General features: G+C 46.1%; 1 protein-coding gene across 1 annotated transcript; it reads right to left on the minus strand.

Annotated features, from left to right (window-relative positions):
- Positions 1 to 353: 353 nt before the first annotated feature.
- On the minus strand, positions 354 to 12,172 carry PKD2L2 (polycystin 2 like 2, transient receptor potential cation channel). The gene is made up of 14 exons (XM_054217602.1): positions 12,095 to 12,172; positions 11,764 to 11,865; positions 11,384 to 11,517; positions 9,891 to 10,150; positions 8,903 to 9,124; positions 8,071 to 8,299; positions 7,377 to 7,547; positions 4,805 to 4,986; positions 4,046 to 4,166; positions 3,223 to 3,324; positions 1,988 to 2,067; positions 1,838 to 1,907; positions 910 to 1,025; positions 354 to 483 (listed from the first exon to the last, which is right to left on the minus strand). The coding sequence occupies exons 1-14, from the start codon at positions 12,150 to 12,152 to the stop codon at positions 354 to 356; spliced, it is 1,977 nt and encodes a 658-aa protein (XP_054073577.1). The 5' UTR covers positions 12,153 to 12,172.
- Between the last annotated feature and the right edge of the window lie 831 nt (positions 12,173 to 13,003).

Consider the following 13,003-nt stretch of genomic DNA (forward strand, 5'->3'; position numbering starts at 1 on the left):
GGAGCGAAGAGCAGGGCGCCGGCAGCGCTGGCATTGCTCGCCCGTGGCTACCCCACTCCTACCTGTGTCTCACAGTGGCCCCAAAACAGGGCAGAGGAATAAATGTCGTTGTGGCATTTGTGGAGATGCCGACCCAGAACTCCAGCAGCGTTGGTCAGTTCTTCTCCCAGCTGAAGAAGCACCCGAAACTCCCACAGAAAAGACCCAGAAGCAACAATTGTATATACATTTATTAACATTCCTGCTCCTCTTATCCAGAAATAGAAAAAAATAAAGGGGGTGGGGGGAAGATGGGGACTCTGGATTTATTCAAACTGTGCGAAGAGTCAGGCCATCTCTGTTACCAGGGGAACTCACATTTCGCTGCCATCTTGCAATCTCCCCTGACGGCCACCTGCTTGTTGAATGCTTTCCAAAACTGACTTTAATATTTGATTAGTGTGTCTTAATTCATTCTCCAACATGACTGTATGCCAGTAGAGCCTAGAACACACAAACACAGCAACGCGTCCTTGAGAAGGTGCTGCCCTTAAACTTGCATTTGCAGCCTTCCTCTTTGCTCACTTGTGTCAGGCTACGTCCCGAGATACCCTTCACAGGCGCGAGGTCTCACAGCCTCTGTCCCCCTCCCTGGGCAGCCACAAGGAAATGTTCTGCAAGGGTGGCAATATTTTAAATTCTTGTCCCACCTCATTCTTGACTAATGTCCTTACAAGCTGCCCTACTAAATTTTTTCATTTCCTTCTTCCCTCCCTGAGGGCAGCTGTTGTCAGCCAGCGAGCACTTAAAATATCTTAAAATCAGTGACTTTGTGTTGCTCTCCTGTCTCTCAGGTTGTGGCTGGGTGAGGGGCTCAGCTGGGGCTGCAGCTGCCTGGGGATGGGAGTAAGACTGCAAGAACACACTTACTGATGAAGTTCTGCAGTGGAGATGTAGCTCTGAGCCAGGACTGAGTCCGTGTTGTCAGCAGATGGATGCTTCTGATGAAGTCCCCCTTCCTGTAGCTTTGATGACCCCGGGTAGCTCTATTCAACACCAGAGGGATTAAAAAAAACACAAAACCACCAACACCAAAATCACGAAGCCAGTATGGCTCACTGGGACACCTGTAACAACAGTCCCTCCTGCAGGGAGGGGGCATGCATGCGTGACAAGATACATGCAGCTTTGGGGAGATGAATGCTCTCTTCTCCGTCTGAAAGTAGATTTTCCTTCTGGCCCTTCCAAAATGACAGGATACAGGAATACACATTTTTTTTCAGAGTTGAGAGACGGCAAGGGTTGTGTGCAGTACCGTTGGCAGCCAGCCAAGGGGCTTTTCCCCTCTGCCGTTGTAGAAGTGATTTTTGAAAATACGTTTTAGAAGTATTTGCCCTGGCCTACCCCAGATATGGAACTACCAAAAAACTGCTGGAAACCTTTTTGTAAAGCAAAAAGAAGCTACAGTAATCTTGCTGTAGGTGCAGCCTGTGACCCAACAGACTGCTGTAAAACTTGTTTTCCATACATCTGTTTCCATTTAACGTTTGGGCAAATGCCCAGCTCACAACTTTGTACCATTGCTGAGACACACTGACCTCACCCTACTGCCAGCTCTGCCCTGGTAGTGTACGACCTTGCCCCTGAGCAAGCTTTCCTTTCAGGTTTTGGGCATAATTAGTGATTTTTATTTATCAATAGGTCTAGCTTTTGCTGTTTCTGTGATGTTAGAAATAGTATCCTGTAGAGAAATAGCTCTTGTAAGGAACAGTGGGGACAACTGTGACTCCTTTTGTATTATTCAACTTCTGAAATATAATCAGCAGTTTCAAAGGCTATAAGAAAGAATCAAGCCTACCTCTTCATTAGCACTGGCTTCACTGGAATGCTTAGAACTATCCTTTCCTTCACTGGCTGAAAATTCCTTGCTTGTTGAGAAGGGACAGAAGTTCTGTGAGAACCGGTCTGTGCGCGGTGCAGGGGGTAACAGCAAATGCCAAGATCCTACCTTTCCAAGGTCTCCTCCGATGAATTTTTATCCAGCTCTGGTTTCTTCAGCTTGAGCTTGACAAGGGCCTTATTGCAACTCTGAATGTAGACAGGGAAAGTCAGGCAAGTTAATTGGCCTGTGTTTAACCAGAGACACTTCTGCACAAGGACTTGAATGCAAGGAACAAACTGTCAGCGTAACGCCTTGGCAATTAAACAGAAATCCCACCAGGCTACCGCCTTCTTTGTTCCCTTAGCTCAGCTCAGAGAATTCACCCTGCTGTATCTCAAATTTGTCATGAGATCCCTGAAGGTCATAGCCAACCAAATCCGGTAAGAGTGTCTGTTTTCAAGCATGTTGTTTAATCCCGCTGTAGCCCAGGATAAGTCGGGAATGAGCTTGGGTGGGGGAATCCGAGCTGTGCTGCTGCTGACCAGACTAGCTGTAGGAACTCCCCCTTTCCTTACTGGAAGCTAGGCTTTGCAGAAGCCATGTAACTTGTGCCTGTGCCACTCATAAAATCCTACAGGAAAATTTCAGGTAGGTCCATCTGCCAGCCCTCCCCTACAGCGCGCTCAGCACAGGCCAGCTTGGAGAACCGCAGTCTGAACGCGCAGGTCTCTCATCCCACACCCACCTCAGTCTCATTTATCTCGCTCCTGATGCTGTATTCCCCAGTTAAAGTTAGCTTTCTAGGCAGAGATATTGCCTCGTCCCGGCCATGGACCTGCATGCAAGCTCTTTGGCTTCAGTGTATGCATTTGGCGGGACGGGAGGTTATAATTTCAAGTTGAACTCAAGAGTTAGGGAAAGATTTCTTCCCCTTTTCTACTAATTTCTGGCACGGTCTGAACTTTGAGGAGTTTTAAAGGTATATATTTCTACTTCTCTTTCCATGCAGAGATCTTTAGTTTCTCAGTTTGGAAGAGCAGCCACAGTAAGCTCTGAAGAAAGCTGATGACAGGATCTATCACAAACCAGGCTGGTCTTAAATACTGCTTTTAAAAGGCTGAAGTAAAGGTAGGCTCTTTGCGCCCGAACTCATATGCTACTCTTACCGTTAGGAGCTCCCGTGGGTTTGATGGAAGGATGTCTCTGTATCTGTCAAATGTTTGTTTCAAGTGAAAAATTAAATATTGTGTGTTCTTAAATGGCTATGGCCCAGCTGTTTAAGGCTCTTTGCTAATGATGCAGCTTAGAATTCCTCCTCTTATCTTGAATTAAATGAGGTAGTTACAGAAGCGTGTACTTACCTGTCTAAAGAGGTCTCTGATCTGTATTTCTTCACTGGTTATCATCTGAAAGTCTGCTTTGACTTCTGAATAGGTGTCATTTATAATAGCCAAAACCATGTTCTGCACAGGAAGGATGCAGTTAGATGATTGTTTCTGGAAATTGCATTTGTATTATGCTGGGGCTGTTGTTTTGGGGGCTGTTCCCTGCCAGGGCATGTAACTAATCGAACCGAAGAGCTCTGCTGGGTACATATAATGCACTTAAATTATTTGGTGGTCTCAGGGAATATTTTTGGGAGACAAATCACTCATTTCCCATCTGCAGTATTGGCTAGAAGGCCTAGTTCCTCGGAGGTAAAAGATTTCCTTTTATATACTTGTAGCTTTTTCAGATGGTGTTTCAATCTGAAGTAATTAATGAAAACATCAATCTAACTGATAAAGCAAACCTCCACCTACGCGGTCCCATCAAAGTCTCTCTTCAGCCCTCCTACCTGACAAGGCTGACATTATGCAGTTTTCAAGAGCATACAATTAAGCTTTCAGAAATTAAAACCTCAATAAATGGGTGGTGCACTAGATTGAAAGGTGCAAGGTGCTCAGTTTTTTGGTGCAAAAGGCCCTTTTGTGGCTGTCTGGAGGAAGGGAGAGCTGTGAAATATCTTGAATGCCGGGAACTCCTGCAAAAGAGTTTGGAGCGTGTCTCTGCCCAGGTGTACTAGGGGCAGCCAGGGCAAGCCCACTGTTAATTTGGAGTGGAAAACACTGTTTCAGAGCACTGCACAACAGTTCTTCCCTACTGTTTATGCAAAAGGGTAAGCATTTTTAAGATGATACCTACCAGCAATACGAAGAACACAAGGAACACAAATGTGATGAAGTAAACAGGTCCAAGGATTCTGTTTGCTGCTTCTATGGCTTCAAAATTAAAATCTCCCAGCACAATACGAAACTGTGTAAAGCTGGAAGTAAAAAACACCACAAGGAGGCTGACTGACTTCTCCTGAAGAAACGTATTGTAAGCATTATTGGTAAAAAAAAAAAAAAAGGCAATTGATACCATTGAGACTGATCCACCGTTACCTTAGTCGCTGAAATCTAAAGGCAAGCCAGGATAATACTGCAATGGTAAATTGGGCGTTTAGCATATATCTGAGAATTTGAAAGTACAAAGGAATTTTTAAATGGCTTGTATGAGAAAATACTTTCATTTTGAATAAATCACCTGGTTTTGGGGGTTTCTTTAAATTATTTCCCTTCTGTTGTAGCCTCATGAGCCAAGCCTGCCTGATTGCCCAGGGGCCTGGTTACACGTGACAAAGTTGTGTTGAGAGCTGTCGGGACTAATAGCTCCATTGGGTGAACCACCCCTGAGCTTCCCTTTCTCATGCCTCCCTGAACTGTTTAATGTACCTGTGGTCTCTTTTGAACATTTTTGGAAGGTTTTGGGAAACAAATTGCATAGACAACAACATTGGTTTTGCTCTATGAAATAAGCTTAATGTTGGAGACCTGTACTTTAAAGTTCTGCTTAGCAGAAACTGGTTTGCGCCTGCACCAACTGAGGGGTTTGTATCAAAAAGGTTAAAAAGTAGCATACATGCAGTTTTGGAAACTGGAAAACTCTTCAACTTGCGACCCAAAGACCAGATAGCCAAACTGGGCGTAGGCAAAGAAAATGATGAAGAACATGACGGCAAATCCAAGGATGTCTTTGTCACAGCGCGATAAAGTGGAGGACAGCTGCATCATGGTTTTGTTAAAGCTTACATATTTAAATATCTGCAAGAGAACAGAACATATTGTTACTGGGGGATCAAAATATATTGCAGCTTCTTAATGGAATTTCTGGAATGTTGTCTGTAATCATAATTTACGGGTTAAGTCTTACCTAGAAACGAGTTGCATGGTATGTATCTGTAAGGAGAACTAGGATTGGGTGTGTTTCTGGAGAAGATGAATATTCTGCAGGGCAAATATGCTTACGTGTTAAAGCTGATAGTGTGCGGACAGGTCTTTGCTGGGTACTGGTATGTGTTAATCAGCTCTCGCAGATATGGACATCGGTGACAAGTGGTGTCCCCATCCATAGTGGGACCAGTACTGTTCAATACCTTCATCGATGACATAGACAGTGGATTGCGTGCACCCTCAGCAAGTTTGTGGACACCACCAAGCTGAGTGGTGCAGCTGACATGCCTGAGGGATGGGATGCCATCCAGAGGGACCTGGACAGGCTTGAGAAGTGGGTCCATGTGAACCTCATGAGGTTCAACAAGGTCAAGTGCAGGACCCTGCAACCCATGGTATCAATACAGGCTGGGGGATAAAGGGATTGAGAGCAGCCCTGAGAAGGACTTGGGGGTGTTGGTGGATGAGAAGCTCAACATGAGCTGGCAATGTGCGCTTGCAGCCCAGAAAGCCCCCCGCATTCTGGGCTGCGTCAAAGTAGCGTGGCCACCAGGTCAAGGGAGGGGATTCTGCCCCTCTACTCCGCTCTTGTGAGACCCCCACCTACAGTGCTGCCTCCAGCTCTGGGGCCTCAGCACAGAAAGGACATGGAGCTGTTGCAGCAGGTCCAGGGGAGGCCACAAAAATGATCAGAGGGCTGGAGAACCTCTGCTATGAGGACAGGCTGAGAGAGTTGGGGTCGTTCAGCCTGGAGAAGAGAAGGCTCCAGGGAGACCTTACTGCAGCCTTTCAGTACCTAAAGGGGCCTACAGGAAAGATGGGGAGGGACTCTTTATCACAGAGTAGAGCGATAGGACGAGGGGCAGATGTGCCATCAAGAGGTTGTAGGTGCCTCATCCCTGGAAACGTTCAAGGTCATGTTGGACGAGGCTCTGAGCAACCTAATCTAGTTGAAGATGTCCCTGCTCATTGCAGTGTGGTTGGACCAGATGGCCTTTAAAGGTCGCTTCTGACCAGAGCTATTCTATGATTCTGTGACCCCTGTTCAAGGAGATTACAAGAGACACCACCCGCCTGTATCTGAGGATTCCCTGATGGCCTGCGTTGTTAAGGAGCTCTCCTTTACTTTGTGTCTGAAACAAGGCCTGAACAAAAGCCTTGTTCAATGACAATCATTAATTATAAACACAGTTGTTCTACTAAATTAACAGCAATCAGTCTGAGGGGAGGATGACGCAGGGGGAATGTGCAGCTGGGGTACAGAATGGATGTAATGAGGAAGACTGTCCAGAGAAGTGGTTAACAGCCAGTTCTCCCAAACAGCTTCTTCCTGCAGCTTTGGCCTGGGAGGTGGAGGAAGGCCAAAAGCCTGTTTATTTTAAAAGGACGTGACCTTTCCTGATAGCTTATGTTCAGGTACTTGGGGTATGACTGTAATGGCAGATGTGAGCACCTCCTCTGTCTGTTTCACAGCTGCTTTGTGCTAGGTGTTTTACAAATGCCTTAGGGGAAAGAGGGCCTGTAAGCAGCCTGGGATCAGGCCAAGCTTTGGGAAGTTTCATCCAGCTGCTGGGAACGCTGAGGCCACCCAAACCAAAAAGTCATTGATGTCTGCTGGGTGCAGATCCCAGTCAGAGCCAGCAGGATTTAGTAGGTGAGGGGCAGTGGCATGCAAACACGCAGGACTGGTTTGGCCCCAGAGCACCTGGTTAGGAACAAAAGTAGCCCCTAATCTTAGAGGAGTTTGCTACTCTGTCCGGAGTCAGCAAATCTATTTGCAACTAAGAATGAAATTAAAGGTGTCCTGGCACAAAGCCACTTCTGAATCAAGTTCAGGCACATTTTGCCTTCCTCTGCAGTTAAACAGTAGCTGCTGTTTCCATTGCTTTTGGCCACAAAAGCTATGGAATAGCTTCACCTATTACAGCCATGCCTGTGTAGGTCAGGCTGTGACCTGGATAATATTTGGTCCAGGAAAAGACTGAGTCTGAGAAGGCTGTTTGGCCATGCTAATTTCCCAGCTGCTCCAATAGAGACAGCTGCCCACATGCAAAATTTTTTTTTAGACGGGTTTGGAATTTGTGTGACCCGTGTTTATGAGAAGGAGGTAATTTTAAACTCTTCTGGAATCTTATAAAAAAAATTCTCCTTTTTAGCCCCACCTTTGCAATTTACTCATGAAAATGTAAACGTCAACATTTATGCTATGCTTAGAAACGCTATGATTCTTGAGTACAAAAAAAGGGAATAAGAATCAATACCTTTATCCAAGCAAAGAAGACATTGACGGCAATCATGTTGTTGTAAAGGACTTGCCAGAATGCAAGGAAATAGAAATCTGGATACGCGTGGGGATCAGACAGCAGCTCTTCCATTAGCAGGGACACTGCTACAGTGCGGTAGATGTTGAAGGCAATGGCAAGGATGGATACCTGAAGGAAAGCAGAAGTGAAACTCAAGTCCAGCTACACCCCCCTCTCTTGAGACTTGCCACTTTGCACAGGAAAGACTGTACTGATTTCAAAAGATCCTTGGTTAGATTTGAAGAACCTGAGCTTTTTAGATGTTTTGTCATAAACTGTACGTATGAGACTTTATTGGCCAAATAATTTGTAATTGTACTGTGATAATTCTGGGCTTGTGCTATGTAACACGCTGCGTATGTTCTAGTTTTATTGTGTTAGCTCTGTTATGCACTGGTGCTTCCCTGCTCTGCAAAGATTAAGGCTAAAACAAGCAGGGCGTATAATGAGTGAAAGGACGTGGAGACACAGCAAGGCTAGAAAAGAGTTCAAGTGTGCTGAACCATGGTGGGCCATGTGGCCTCTTCAACGTAGAACAGTGGGTGACTGACTCTAACCAGACACAGATTTGGGCTGTTCTGGCTCGTTGGCTGTCTATCCAGTGCTAGCCTAGGCTGGCACGCACAGAGGTGAAAGTCAAGGGGTAGCTCACCACGAGCAGCAGCAAATCCAGACAGTTCCAGGCACTTCTGAAATATTCCTTTTTCAGTTTTACTATTTTTGTAGCTTCCTGGATTATGAATGTAATGATAAAGAGACAAAAGGTGATTTCGCAAGCAGCCAGGAAGTAATCATAATATGTAACGTATCTGAGGAGCTTCACAGAGTAGGTATGTGAGGAGGTGCGAGCACCCCCGGTGGCAGGGAACTCTACCACCAACCTGGAAAGAGTTGGGGACTGGTGTTAGTTACCGTCGTTTGAAATCATCTCAGCCCTTAAATTTCTAGTATTGATTATTGCTACATTAATAATACCTTACTGGAACTCCTACACCCGTAAGATCTTCTTGTAAGAGTTACACTAAGTTCCCCATTAAAAGAGTATTACGTGGTAGGGAAGGTTGAGGGGAAAATAAGAAGCTCTTGGGATACCCAAGCTATGGTGTTTGGTTAAGTCTTTAAAGAAACTGTGTCTCAGAAGACCTAACATTCACCACACCCTGAGTCTTTTCCCTCCACTAGCTGACAAGAAGATTAATAATCCAGCCTTTGACCTTGCAAAAGGCTATGAAATCTATTCCAACTGACAGCAGCAACCAGCTGTACAGAACAGACACCAACTATTAAAAAAAAAAAGGAAAGGATGGATCTGGGTCTGCTCCTTCCACTGAATTTCTGCATTTTTAATGAATTACTGTCTTGCCAGCTGCTACCTGAGAAATGTGGCTGCATATGCCTGAGGCGACCAGCCTTTCCTTGTGTCCTTACAGAAGCATTATGCCTCAGTAAGTTGGATTTCACGTGGAGTAAATGTAAGAACTCACCTGACTATACAGAAGAGGTTTACGTTAGCATTGTATGTTGAGAAATCGATAAATACAATTCTGGTTCCTCTAGTAAGCCAGTTGTTCTGCCTGAGAAACACCAACTTCTCCAGGCTTTTCTGCTTCGATTGAGGTAAGGTGAATTTATATCCCCCACTGCTGTACAAGCCCATAGAACCCCAGTACCACGGGGATAACGAGGAGGCTGAGGTGTATTTCCATCTAGCAGAAAAGGGAAAACAAAGCAGATCAGCTTATGGAAACTGGGCTGAAATAAGCTTCGACTTTTTACAGTCCTTGTTAGTTCTTGTGTTCTTCTGCATCCACAGCTGGCCATTTAAGCCAGACCTTTAAATAACACTTTTCTTTACGTGAAGTAAGCATGAGACATACAGCCTTAAGATATTCCCATTTCTTTTATTTAGTTACTCAGTACATTCACAAAACAGCAATTGCTTATGAATCTGGATTTTGCCCAACATGGGCTAGACAGTTTATTACCTTAAAACCTTTATAGATAAATGGAGTATCTCTGGTTTACGTAGTTCATTGTTACTGTGGCATGTTCACATGTTCTTTCATTGCGTTAAATCAAGGCTAAATGAAGCGTGTGAAGCAGGCCTTTTGGCTCTTGTTTCCACAGCATTTTAGCATGATTCCAATTTATAAACATGTGATTTAAATTCAGGCCTCATAATTGAGCATTTCTCCAGAGATGTTAGTGGCGATAGGCCCATTAACATGCGCTTTTGCTGAACTGGGATCACTGTTTCCAGTTCTTCCTGTCTCTCCGCTATAAATTTCCCATGCCAAATTCCCGTCTGTAATGTTGGCACAAAAACAAATCCACGGTTTATCGCAATGTAAACAAGAGAAAAACTCAGCTAATTGCATGTACTAACTGAAGAAGTGTTTATATTACTATACTGGCATTAAGAACATGGTTATGTTTTCAAAAACGTTTCTGTGCTGAAGTAGAATGACTTACTCGGAGTCGTTCTTTAGACCAAACTCAGACCTGTCTTCAGCTTGGTAATGATATTCACTGTAACAGTCTTCTAAAAAAGCATGGAAATATGGGTAGATGGAGCAAGTGTTGTTGTGTACTTTCAACTGTCGGATCTGGGCTACTCCTAACAGCAAATTTTCATAGTAAATATGGCTGCTGTTGTTCTGGACGGTTAACATCGTGTTGTTATTACACCTTTTGTCCCAGTAGAGTCCATCCAACAGGGGTCCTTCTGCAAACTATACATACAAATGAGGTTAAAGTTTCAAAAGAAGATTGAAATACTGCTATTACTCCACTTTTTAGCATAAAAATCTGTATAGGGTTCTCAGGTTACTTATAGCTACAGAGTGTAAGCTAGAACACAAACAATTCCCACCTATGTACTGTCTTATAAATACGATATATTTACGTCTTTTTGTTATGAGTCAATTCTATTCCCTATGCAATTCTATCAGAGATAGGTAATGGGATTATTCAGGGTAAGGCTGCAACACATGTCTGTTTGGGATTTCATGGAAAAATTCTGCTGAATTATAAACAGATATGTTTAAACACAAACATTGTATGTTGTTTAACAAAATCTGTTGGTTATCTTAATCTCTGAAGATCTGTTTTGGGATATATTTCTGACTAGGCATTAGTCATCTGAATCTAAATGAAGAAGTATTTATTTTTGAAGGCGGGGAAAAAAATCCCCCCTTTTCTGTGTGTTTCTTAGATGCTGATAAAGAGCTTGGGGAGAACATTATTCTGCGTACAAAACAAGCCCCCATGGTTTGGCACCATCTGAGCATGTATCACAACCACTTCTAGTATGCCAGCGCCCACACTGCATAGCAAGGGTTTACTATTTTATAGACTAGTAATAACAGACACCATGATAAAAGTACAATTCTTCCAAATGGTTTGTTATAACCAGGCATTTCCATTTTTAAGGAAGTGTAAGGTGAGAAACTTTGTCTTCTGCAGTCAGCTGCGCAATGCCGGTAATTTGGGGAAGTCCTCCACCTAGTAGTGAAAACAGAGAGCAGCGTTTTGCAGCCGTCACTGAAGTATGAGGTAATGTAACAGCAAACCAAGTGAAACGAGATGGTATGTTTTCCTGTTTGCCCTAGTGGAAATCATAAATATTTTTTTAAACACCTGAAAGTCAAAAGAACTGTAAACCCCAAATCTTTCTGTTTTTATTGAAGCTCTTTTCAGACCAAGCCTAATATTGAGAATGTGATGCAGCAATTAACTGTCCTACTGTTTTCCTCGACTGATTATTTAGAAGTATCAGTGTTATTGTTTGTACGCAGAATTTCTCCAAATGGATTTTAAGAAGTTTTTTGCCTTTCTCCTGCTGGAAGCACTTCTAGCACATGGTTTTTAGGAGAAACGTGAGACGGTATTGCTCCGGATTAACCCTTCGGAGCTTCTTCACTTATTCGCTGTCCAAGAAGACATCTTTGCAACGACAGCCTTACCCTCCAGAAATCACCTCTGCTCTCAATGCTCCTGAAACCACTCTGGCTGTCCTCGGAGAAGGGCGGCTCCAGGAAGAGCTGGGACATGACTCTGTTCAGGTAGTACATCTCCGTGCTCACCATGCCGAACGTCACTGGAAAGAAGGGGGAAAGAGGGGATGCTCATGGGCTGGAATTAGAGGATGACAACAGCTTCTAGCCCTGCTTCTCCGCTTCCGTTGTCATGAAGTCGTGCTGCTAGAAAAAGGCAGTCAGAGCAATTCCGACTGAAGTGACACTTTTGGGTGGAAGACGGGTGGAGTAAGGAGTAAATACTGAAAGAGGTACAGCTTACACATTAATTATTTGTAGACGGTCACCTCAGTCATCTGATGACTTACGTATACAGAGGTCTGTCAGGAAAAAGGCGTAGATGATCAGCTCCCGCAGGGTGGTTTTCAGCTCCAGTTCTCTACCGACGCTGGGCCGGTGTTCGGCGGCACCTGGTCGGGGAAACGGCGGCGGGGGCAGAGAGGAGTCAGAGGAGGGAGCCCTCAGTCCCCGCCGAGCCCCGTAGCCCTCTACCCTCCCGCGGGGGCGGCGGGCCGAGGCCCGGCCGCGCCGCGGGGCTCGGCGGGGACCCGGCATAACGCCGGCTGAGGGGGGCCCGGGCGGCGCCGGCGCTGAGGGGAGCGGGACCGGCGCTGAGGGGAGCGGGGCCGCCTCACGCACCGGGGCCGCTCAGCCTCTGCTCCATCGCGGACCGCTGCCGCGTCGCCGACGGCTCCATGGTGGCCGGTCCGGGGCGGCTGCCGGCGTTCCCCCGTTTGAATCCCAACGACTTCCCCGCCTCGGGACGGTTCCCCTCACCGCCTGCCGGAGGGGTCGGGCTGGGCAGCGGGGTCGGAGTGGCCACGGGCTGCCCTTGGCTACCGTCGCGGGGCTGCGCCTGCCGCCCTCGGAGCTTTTACTATTATCGTTGTTTTTATTGCTGTTAGTGGCGTTCAGCGGGTCCGTCCGCTGCCCCCTGCCCAGCCCTCCCCGCAGGGCCGCAGCAGCGGGGCCTGGTAGAGCCCGTGCTTCCCGCTCCCCCGTGGGCAGCCGTTCCTTCGGGGGGCGGGAAATCAAACGATAAATTGCAGCGTCTGGGTGCTTCCAGGCTCTGTTCAGGCAGTTAGGAAATTCCCATCTTGCTGGGAAGAGCAGCAGGGAACGTAGGTTATGTTCATTTAAATGTATATTAACGCAAACGCTGCGAGCGCAGGTGCTGGTTGGGCTCCCGGCCCTGGCAAGAAGTTGGGGTGCTGTGGGTCAGAGCTGACAGCACTGGTACCGCACCCCTGCCCACCATGGCAGCGTCTTTATGTTCTAAAGAAGCCTGTGGACGACCCGGGTGTCAGTCTGCATTCGATCAGCCCAAACCCGCAAAGAGCGCAGTGGGGGGGACAGTTATTTCAGCATATTTCAGCATATTTCATTGCTCCAGAGGGAGAAGCGTGGTGGCAGAGCTGCTGGATTGCATTGGGAGTTTCATAGTCGGTGTTGTGCGGTTCAGATCTGGGGTTTTATTTCATGTACAGCAGCGTGGGATGAAGCTGAGGCCTCATTTTTTTCCGTTCTGGAAGATGCTGGTGGGGTTGC

The sequence above is a fragment of the Rissa tridactyla genome, chromosome 11 (assembly GCF_028500815.1).
Source record: "Rissa tridactyla isolate bRisTri1 chromosome 11, bRisTri1.patW.cur.20221130, whole genome shotgun sequence".
NCBI lineage: Eukaryota > Metazoa > Chordata > Aves > Charadriiformes > Laridae > Rissa > Rissa tridactyla.